The sequence below is a fragment of the Rattus norvegicus genome, chromosome 4 (assembly GCF_036323735.1).
Source record: "Rattus norvegicus strain BN/NHsdMcwi chromosome 4, GRCr8, whole genome shotgun sequence".
Classification (NCBI taxonomy): Eukaryota; Metazoa; Chordata; class Mammalia; order Rodentia; family Muridae; genus Rattus; species Rattus norvegicus.
This window is the reverse complement of record NC_086022.1, coordinates 41,074,175-41,085,455: the sequence shown is the minus strand read 5'-3', so window position 1 is coordinate 41,085,455 and position 11,281 is coordinate 41,074,175. Positions and strand designations below refer to the sequence as shown.

Sequence of the window (11,281 nt, the reverse complement as noted above, 5' to 3'; positions counted from 1 at the left end):
CCTGTGGTGATGTGATGTGACGTCACATCATTAACAAAGTACTAACATCATTTGTAGTTGAATATCATATAGCCACATCATATAATGTCCTAATTTGTTAGTTTTATCTAGACAACAATTAATTAAATGAAGTAAAAAAAGATAATGGAGTTTTAAGAAAAAACTTAAGTCCTTCTACAAATGGGAAAACCAAGAAAGGAGATAACATTTGAAATGTAAATAAAAAAATCCAGTAAAAAATATTTAGGAGAAAAAGCAACTCTTAATATTCATTAGCAAATGTAGTCTAATTTCACCAGGAGTTCTTAGAAAACAATGAAGTCTCCTGATAAAAGTCAGTGAAAGGAAGCAATGGATGGCATTGGGGCTGAGATACTCCCAACTATTTTAGCTAAAGTAGTATTTTTATAAAGTCCAAAAGCAAGACGATAAATGGATGCTCAATTAGGCACATCTGATGTACTGTTTTCAGAAAAGGAGATAACTAAAGTTGGGCACATATAACACACCCTCAGTTTTTCAAAATAGCTGTGTGACAGGGCACACAACCAGGTATTTCATATCAACACTAAAACAAAGAAATGAAGTGCAAAAGACTTAAACTTGCAATCTGTCACGTTAATTTATCTAGTTATATGTGGTATACTTCCATAGGTACAAGTAAGCTCTGTCATATATTATGTAGGGCTAGATTGCCAGGCTCCAGGGCTAAGGTTAGGAGAAATGGGAACAACCAGTTTTTACAGAGAGCTGCTGCAGGCTACTGAGATGTCTCCATCCCAGCCTACTGCAGGCAGCCTCTTATTTCAGATGGTGGGTCCCCTGGAGGGATGTGTCTCCTGCTTCTCAGGGTCCCAGACGCCACCCTACTTTACAAGGAGCTGCCGTGATCTTCTGAGATGTCTTCATCCCGGCCTACTGCTGGCAGTCCCTGTCATCGTATGTTGTTTCCAGTACAAGATGACATTTATTTCTAAAAGTGTGAATCATAAAGCTAATAGGCATCCATCCGTCTTTTTGACTATGGAGTCTATGCATACAGTTTCACAGTTCTAGTTATATGTAGCCACAATGAGAAACAAATGTACAATACTTCCTGTATCACAGGAAACAGGTTAGGTCTGAATCAAAATTTAAATAAAGCTGTAAAAGTTTTTCAGATTTGTTAAAATGCCATTTATAATCACAGTTTAGTTGAAAGATAAGAAAAGGTAACTTGGACAATATAATTAAGGCAATGTTTGTTATGTTAAAGCTAGCATACAATATAAAAGAGAAACAAGTACACAGTTGTAAACATTGTTAATTTACTTTGAAAATTGATTCTTATTATGGAATTTAGTGCTTGGCCACCATTCCCCTACATTCCTAACCTAATACTGCTTTCTGTTTAATGAAAAAAGGAAAAGTCAGCAAAACAAAATGCCACCATTAAATCATTTTGCAACATTTTGTGTCAAAAATGTAATGGGAAAGACACATCCACAGAAAGGTTACTGCTCTTCCAGAACATCTCACTCAGTTCATGCTCATCCTTTTACAGAACTCTGCAGGCACTGATAGTTTTCCCTCTCAATTTAATGTGGCATTTGAAGGATTACGGCATTTTCAGGAAACTACAGGGCAGTGGTTTTAGTGGCTGTCTGGCTGGAAGGGATACAGAGTGAGAGGAACCCTGTTTACAGGCAGTGGTAAGAGTCAGCCATGGAGCCTTCTTACAGCATCAGCCCAATTGTGCACTATGTGTTTTATTAATAAAGCATGTGGTTACACAAGAAAATGAGAGCAACATTCAAGGGAATTCTTTTCACAAAGGTGCTTGCTGGATATAACGAGACCTATATTCATCTTTAAATTTTATTAAATGCAACATAATTTGAAAAGCTAATTCTGCAATTGGTAACCATAATTTATTTCAGTTTAGGATTAATGTAACCATCCCTGGAAACTGTTTCCTAGTTAAGAACTAAAATGAAGAACAATCTACTATCACTCAGAAAAGTGGCTAGTCACTTAATAGGCAGTACAAGATATGATACTCCTACCTACATAAGTCATGTTTATTTTTTAAAAGTCAGCTTATTTTGTTTTGAACAAAAAAGACAAGCTTTTCAAGTTAAAGCAAAATTCTACCATACTTCTTTTTTAATAAACACTAAATGAGACACAAATGCCGTATAGTTAACTCAGACTTTCGACAAGATAGTCTGTAAAATGTGTAAAATCAAAATGAGAAAAATATTACAGTTTAAGAATATTAAAATAGTAATCATTAACATTTTTCTATAAATTGTTTAGAATTTCTTATATATGAGTAACATTTTACATTTCTAAAATTTCTTTTCCAATATTACAAATTATGGAATATGAGACTTAAATGTATTTTAAGATCAATTTTGAGAACTAGGCAGATAAGTCATTTTGTAAAGTACTTGCTATTCAAAAATGAATCCCTGAATTTGACTCCTAGGGAAAGCCCTTGGTCCTGCCAAGACTGAATCTCCAGTGAACTTGATTGTAGGGAGGAGGGCAGTAATGAGGGGAGGATGGGGAGAGGAACACCAATATAGAAGGTGTCAGGGAAAAGAGGATGTTGGCCCGGAAACCAGGAAAGGGAATAACAGTCGAAATGTAAATAAGAAATACCCAAGTTAATAAAGGTGGAGGAAAAATAAAAAAATAAAAAATAATAAAAACACAAAACAAAAATGAGTAACAACAAAAAGGCATCTGTGATGCCATTCACAATTCCAGTGCTGGGGAAGACAGACAAGTGACCCTCTGTGGTCACTGGTTAGCCACACTTACTTGGCAAACCCCAGGCCAGTGATAGACCCTGTTTCAAAAACAAGGAAAACTGCTTATAAGAAAAGGTAACAAAAGTTGACTTCCATACATACAGTTAACCAAACACACCAGCAAACCTCACAACATATACATACTAAACTAATAATGCAGTGCTCTCTTCAAAATTAAAGAACTGGTTAGTGGAAATACTATCTGCATTCCTCAAAGACACAGACTCTCTGAAGACCTCATGGCTCAACCTCAAATTAACTGGCTGACTCATGTAGGGCTGAAGAGTAAAGCAGGGTCTTATGTATACAGAAATGTACCAGTAAACTACAACTCCCATCTCAACTGTAAACCAGAGATCTACAAATACACAGGAGATGAGTCCCCGGGCACGCCTATGTGGAATTATTAGGCTAAAGAAGATGGAACAACCTGCCCACTCTGGGCTGGGATCCTGGACTACATAAAAGAAGAAACGAAGCTGAGGACAAGCATTCGTCTCCCTCTTGCTTCCTAACTACAGATGTAATGTAACCAGCAGAAGCAAGCTCCTGCCACCATGCTCCTTTTCTATGATGAACTACACCCAGGAAACGAGAGGCAAAATTAAGGAAATAAACAGTAAGTCCTTCGTTAAACTGCTTTTCTCAGGGTACTGTATCACAGTAATAAGACAAGTACGCTAATACAACTTTATCGCTTGTAATCTTCAAATTGTAGCCTTTTGTATTCTGCCCACCCTTTCTCCTAGTTATTAGATGTTTTCTGATAACTCTCATGTTCTGTTTCTCACTACTGTGAATACTATTGCCACTTGACTTAGATAAAACCAGAATTGGAAAGACAGTCCCTCAATAAACAAGAAAATGATCATTCCAGTTGTACTAGTCAACAACCAATCCATGTACATCAACAGTCCTAAAAAGAAACCTAGGATTATACTAATGGCATATATCAAAGTTAGAGAATGAGTTGAAGAAGGTAAAGTGTGTGTGTGTGTGTGTTGGGGTGGGAGGGGCGGTGCAGGGGCAGGTTTAATAGTTTCAATACTATACCCTTATGGAGCTAACAGAATTTTAAAATCACAATCTGTCACCTAAATTATCTGTGCAGATCCAGGAAGGCATCTTAACAGGCAAGCAGGATAAGCTATGTCATGTGACTCTATCGTTATGACTTCTGACACAGGAAGTTTACTTATACAAGCCAGAAAGAAGAATGGGTTAACAGCATGCGACTTCTCAGGCAAGGACAAACTGACATTTTATGAACATTAGTACAAAATAATCTCATTTACTAAGCTTACTGACTTTCAACAGACTGAAATTCATTACTTTGCACTGGTATGCTTAAATGACCCACTTCTACTAAAATAATAATCCTCCAGATCACAGATAATCAAGAGAACAACTTCTGTGAGCTACATCTGACCTACAAAGTTCTTTACAAAATGGAAGTCGTGATGCTTGAATAGCTTTTTTACACAAAGGAGTGATTAATTATTTGCCTCTCTAAAGTTAAGTGTGGCATTTAGGTTTAACCTGGAGCAGTGATGCACTGTTCCTAAGGCAGAAGTACCACAGAATATAGTTTTAAAAGATGAACAAAATTAATATTACTAATGACTAAAAGAGTAAAGGTATGCATAGCATCACAGTTTTAGCTAAATGGCAACTTTAATAAATTGCACGCCATTAAATTTATGTTTTATATATGTCAGCTAAGTATGTATGCATGTAGCATTTAAATACACACACACACTATAAATACAATGTAATTATATTCACTGACTATGGAAATGTTGATGTACCTTAAAGTTATGTAAAATCATCTTCTTAAACATCACATATTCCAGAAAAGCCTGGATAAAGTTCCCTATCCCATTATTAGTGCTATGATTCTTATTCAGTAGAAAGTAAAACCAAATAATAACACAGTGACTTAGAAAGTTCAAAAGGATAAGTAGAATGCTTTAATAAATGTTAATTTTTTAAAAACAGCTTGCTTAAAAGAATAAGGTTGTAGCACTCACTTAACTGAAAAAAAATGAAGATAGTCCAAAGTCTTCAAAAAAAAAAAAAAAGAAAACAAAAACAAAAACAAAAAACCAAAAAGGATTGAATGAGTCCCACCAACCTGACTGTACACAAATCTGTAACAAAGCTTTTTTTGTTTTTTTGGAGAAAGAGTTTTACTATGTGACTATGTAACTCAGACTGGTCTCCAACAATTGTCACCTTGCCTCTGACCACAAATACTAGCATTAATGGCTTCTGCCACATGCTTGGAACTCACACACAAGTTTTAAGCAGCAGGGAACTAAAACATAAAATACCCAACATCGTGGAATTTGGAGTGAGATGGTGTAATCTTGAATTCATTGTTTTTCAGTTATACAACTTTTGGGAAGTGACTCTGTGCCTTAGTATTCTCACCAAAACCAAGTCAGTAGCAATAACACTGCCTGCTTTGCTAAGTAGAAAAATAAGATGAATATACAGAATGAGATGAACAATTGCATGTTTTCTTATTAGTACATGTAGAACATTTACCATTACCTAACCTATGGTACATCATTCCAGATAACCTAGAGGCATTGTTGTCTGTGAGTTTGAACAGTAAAATTAGACCAAGAGGAGATGGAAGGCGAAGGTCGCAAGTTGCAAACATGGGGTTCAAGCCAACAGTGAATATAAATAGTGTATTACACCATGCTGCCTCCTAAAATACAGAAAAATCCTCAGTCTTTTTACTAAAAGCCAGGTACAGCTAAAGAGTAAAAGATATTGTTTCAAAAATAAAAATAAATAACAAATTGAAGGGAGTGAAAACTTAAGGGAGGAAAAATTACACCCAAACAGAGGTGTTTAAATAGGATATCTGCTACTCATCAAAGGAACTAGCTGATATTTATTGTTTTTATTGTCCTAGAATAATGAGAGACAGAAGAGCTAGAAAACTGGCTTCCATTCTGAGGCTTAATCAATTATAAAGCAACATGAAAGGAAGACTATTAAAACTGTGTTTTAAAATTGTTTCAAAAATAAAGCCAAGTGTCAGCTTTGCCACAAAGGAACTAGAGGCAAAAGAATCACTGTGCACTTAGGGTCTGTCTGGTCTCCACTTCCAGGCCAGCCTAGGCAACCCTGTCTGAAACTCGTCTCCACCACATCACCTGAAGTCAAATGTTAAAACTTCAGAAAATAAAGTTACTATGAGGCCATAACTTCATTTAAATACAAGCAATCCCTTATGATTCAGTCTAGATTTAGAATATTGGCTTTTTCTTCTGCTTTGATATGAACCCTGTTAAAATTAAACAAAAGATAGTTCCAGGATATTAATTTTTAGGAAATAAATACATCAGCTATGGTACCTGTGCTTTCCCTTTTATATTCAATCTACCATGAGAATTAGGAAGACTAAATATGTTGTCAAAATATTAACATCATTTGTTAAAACACACAAAAAGGCAATTTATTGAGACTGTAAACAGCAACAAAAAAAGAGGTGGGAGGAGTCTAGGTGTACAGTTCAATGATAGAGCATTTACCTAGTATGAGCAGGACCTTGCTCAGTCACTAGTACAACAAATATAACAGTCACACATTAAAAATAGTAATTTCTATATTAGAAGTTTATAAAGTCAGTAATGAAGAAATTGTAAAAATAGTGATAGAATTCTAGAATTCTTTCCTTAAAGGAAACAAAAGCATATTGTATTTTTTAAAGTAACTTGAGTAATCTATTTTTAGTGACATTCAGTGACATACAAGTAATTACCATGTTATAGGGCCTAGGTTATAGCTCAAGGAGGTAGGGCACTTACCTACCATGTACAGGAGTAGAACAGGGAAAAATTATCTTTGAAAATAGTTAACAAAATGACAGCCAAATTAGGATCACTATCAGTCCAATCAAATCTCAGAGAGAAAAACTCAATTATGATCCAGGAAATTTACAACCATACACACTGGCTAGAAAAAAGTTAATTAAAAATCTATATACTCAGTATTAGAGACTAATACTTGAAATAAAATCTATTATACATGAATTCTTGCTGGTGTCCCTAATAGTTTACGATGCAATCAAATTTAGTTTAGGAAAAAGCATCCTGAAGTAAGACATCTAAAATAAAAAAAAAAAAAATCAAAGTGCTGATAGCATTCCTTAGGCATCGAGCTAACATCCTAACCTTATAACCAACACTGTTCAGTGTCTACATAACTCACCATATAGTTAGAGGAGACTCCAGCATGCAGTTAATAGTGTAGAATTAGCTATAAAACTGAGATAGCTTCACAGATTATTTCCTATCAACATGCTTTTAACAGCTGTATATAAAATAAAATAAAAGGTATTAGCTTAAGAAAATGCACAGATAAAAATTTTCTAGCATCTTCCTTGGTATGTCTCTCACACAGTAGGAAAGGGTGTCACATTGTGTTTACCTGGTTAATAGAAACTATGAGGATTACAGTTCAGTCTTGCTCTCAATTTAATAGCAGAGTAAAAAACTCATGGAGATGAAAGGACTGCTTATCTACACGATTCAACTTTTAAAGAATCAAATACTTCAAAAGAGAAAAATTCCTCCATGTCTACTCTTGTATAAGTGTATCAGGTTTCCTTCCTTACCTAATACACATATACATATACAAGTATGCATTCTAATTGCACATAAAAGCAATTCTCAATTTTAAGCCTTTAACACACACCTATTAGATACATGTTCTTATATTTAGTGCCCCGATTTGCTCTTAGATTAAATTTAATCATAATATTTTTATTAAACAAAAAGAGCCAATGCTTATATGGAGTTTATTAAGTGTCTATGATTCATTTATCTAGCATTTCTGTGTATAAAATAAATTGGGCATCAGGAAGTGGGCAATGTAAATATAGAACATCATTATCAAAGCAAATACATTCAGAGAGATACCATAATTTAACAAGCCTCAAGTCGTCCTTTAGCTTTTTAACTGTGTATTTTTAAGACATAAAGGAGTATGACTTTAATGGGTGATTTATTAGATAATGTTTAAGTGTAAAAGGAAGACGGGGAAAAGGAAGTACTGTTTTTCAAATCCCTAAAGATAACATTAAAGGTAAGTTAAGTACTTTTATGACCTTGATAATCATACCGTTCTCATTTGGTAAAAATAATTTAATCATTTCAGAAAATACATAATGGCATTTACTTGAGGCAATGTTTCTCCCTGAGATCAGAGGTTCGCTGGTAAAGCCATAGCAGCAGTTAAGTGAGCCTCAAGATCTTCTTGTCTCTGCCTCCTAAAGCAGAAGGATTGTACTCAAAATCTTACACAGCTAGCTTCTTTGTGAGTACGGGGAATGTAACTTAGTTCATGTTAGTATGGCAGGGCCCCTGCTGACTTAGCTATCTTCCTGCCCTTAATATATATCTATACAAGAAAAAAAAGTCATACTTAAGAGATCATCATGAAATCATGGGTTCAGTCCCTAAGATTACAAATTAATTAATTAAGTGAATATCTGTGTGAATAATAAATTAAGTATATTAAAAGCAGAGATAAAATAGTATATATGAATGATAAAGGTACAATACGATAAAAATATGACTTTGGAGAAAGGAATTTTCAAATAATAATGGTGCCAATTAAAAAATAAATGATATGTCAAACAAATTAACAAATATTAAGTATAAAATTAGTTTTACTAAGAAAACAAAATTCTACATAAAAATTTTAAATCCAAGAACAGTGGTGTCTAATTTTTTAAAAGAATGGTAACATTACAACTAAAAACATTTGTAAGCTTACTTCCTATCCACCTTAACCTCAAAAATATTAGTGAAAACATTCAATTGTGTCTGTATTAATTCCTTTAAAAGTTTTACAGATGGTTTACACTCCTATAAGGCAAACCAAACAAAGTAACTAGCTTTATATATCAACTGTGGAGTTACAAATATTGTTACCTTCCAAAAACTGACAAAATTCCTGATACTGCTTATGAAATAATGTGAGTAGGAATAAATTTTTAATAGAAAGCCATCAAATAGATAAGAAAGGTTAAAAAATCTTATTCAGTCTAGAAGAAAGATGAAACCTATTTTTGAAAGGCAACTAAAATATGGTTTAGAAATGCCCTAGTGAAAAAAACAGATCTTGAAATAAAAACTGTATTCACTTCTAATGTCATATATATCCAAAAAATACAAGCCAGTAAAAATCTATAGATCTATAGTAAATGATCGAGAATCAATGTACTTTCTCTAAAAAGATATACTCTATAAAGATTCAAACAGTTAAAGGAGAGTATCAGCATTGAATCTTGGATAATTTCAAATTCATCAAGCTCCTCAACCTTAACTCCAGGCCCAATGGAATTTCCTTTGGTTGAGTTTTGTTAATTATATGAGGCTAACATTAAAACAATGTTCATAGTTTTGTGTATACAACTATGTCATACGTATGCTTATGATCTCACTATTGTCAGTCTTCAAAAGTCCTAATGGAAAAACGATCATTCATGTGAAAAAACTTAAATCTATAGAGCAGTTCCTATCCTTTTACTTTTGCACTAGAATTTTTACTTCCTTCTAATCTTTTCAAATAAAAAAACCTAATAACTTTATAACTCAATGCCTTTTATGAAGTAATACGAAGAGAAGTTATATTCTTAGTGACTGAAACACATGAAACCATTTTAATAGTAAATGTTTTAAATCATATAATACAAAGAGGGGTTTTATCATTTTTTTATTCCTTTTGAAATGTTTACTTTTTTTGTTCCCAGTTAATTGACTATAGATTTATTCAATATCATTTCTGTAAGAACTCAGAAAAATGCTCCCTTCCACACTGTGCGAACTTTGTGTCACTGGCCTCTGAAAGACTAGAAACTCTTTTGAATGAGCATCTCTTGCTTTCCATCCACGCCCCACCCCCAAGCACTTTGAGTAGTTTCTTCTTTTAGCCACAGATACAAATGGCTAAAACGAGAAGTCTTTGAAGCTTGAGGAGTAGACACAGAGCAGCATCAGCTGAAGTTCCTGGAAGGTATCATGTTTGACTTAAAAAATTTTTAAAGTACAAAAACAAAACAAACAAAGAAGTAAACCAAACAAAAAATAAAGTCTATCTAGGCCATCTTTTCACCTTTCTTTATTTCATAACAGAGAAGCATTTAACACATTCATTTTGGAAAGGAATGAGGAACTACTAAGATACTTGTTGCCAATCATACTCTATAATCACCCAATGTGAATAAACTTCAACTTTTATGATATGCGAAGTCTTTAGAAACTGCGGTCTAATGAGATGAAACATAATAATCTTAGTACAAGGTACTCAGAACAAATATATCTGCAGGTTCTTCACATAAAACATTACCAATTTACTCTCAAGTGAAATGAACTCTCTTGCTCAAGATCCATACTCAGTTATTTTTATCTCAATCTACAGTATAAGCATGTCTAGCACATTAATAAGTGGAGAAAATTTATTTCTGAAGGAGAATTTTCATTAAATAGAATTTTATAAAGAATTTCTTCTGTAGTTTTTACTGTATCTGTCATTAAAAAAAATAAAAATGGGCATCTGGCTTTGACCCCCTAGGAGCAACGTCTCTGCATTCAATTTACCTGACGAGATTCTCATTCTCTCCAGTTCCTTTGCAAGTTGAACATTCAGTTCTTAAGTCTTCAGCCTTGGGCTTCTTCTGCAGCACAGACTGCCTCTGCCTTCTTTCCCTAGGAACTCTTTCCTGCCATACAAAAAGGAAGGAAACAAAGCAGATCTGAATAGGAAGAATGAAGTGGAAATTACTCAAAGCAAGAATGTTTCCCAAAGTTCAGACTATGTAAAAAAGAATTTAACTTAGTCAAACCTCATGTTTTTCTTCCTCAGGAACAAAGCTTCTCTTTCGTCCTCTGGTTCTCTGGAAAGAAAACCCATAAAATTTCTTAAGGTTTATTATGATAAATATAAATTTTCTTTGTTAAGTATTATGTTGGAAAATTGGTGTTTCTAATTAATGTTGCATTGCTCAATTGCATGTTGTTAAAATTATGTCACTGAACATACTACCCTTTTAAATAAATATACACATATTGGTAGGAAACAACTAATACTTCAAAACTTTCTTCCATATTTTATACTTACATGAAATGATTTACTCAAAGTAATTTTTCAGGTCTTAACATAAACCACTTCTACAGCTAAAACACTGAAACCGGAATCATATCTATTTTTTTCCCACACATGTACCTATGCATAGGCTTGTGCAATACAAAAAAAAAAAAATATCCCCATGTAGCCACAAAAAAAGGCAGAAAGTAAAGACCAAAATTTCCAAATTATGAAGACTAGCTAAAATAATGTAGTAAAAGAGCTTTTATCCTACATGTATTTGGACTTCATTTGAAAGAAGGCATCCACATGTTTAAAGGAAATACAATATTGGTATTTACAGCCACCATGGCTAAACTCTCTATCCTACA

General features: G+C 33.7%; 1 protein-coding gene across 14 annotated transcripts in view; it reads right to left on the bottom strand.

The window, feature by feature from the left end:
- Positions 1–11,281, bottom strand: part of Phf14 (PHD finger protein 14) — a 186,147-nt gene that overhangs the window by 76,588 nt on the left and 98,278 nt on the right. For 11 of the 14 annotated variants that reach the window (XM_006236105.5, XM_063286469.1, XM_063286474.1 and 8 more), the window contains 2 exons: positions 10,669–10,719; positions 10,424–10,545 (listed from right to left, as the gene is read on the bottom strand). In XM_006236105.5, coding sequence (XP_006236167.1) covers positions 10,424–10,545; positions 10,669–10,719 — 173 coding nt within the window. Of the gene's footprint in view, positions 1–8,687; positions 9,833–9,927; positions 10,546–10,668; positions 10,720–11,281 lie in introns of those variants that run through there. The other 3 variants (NR_174140.1, NM_001398909.1, NM_001110492.1) reach the window with 2 other exon arrangements.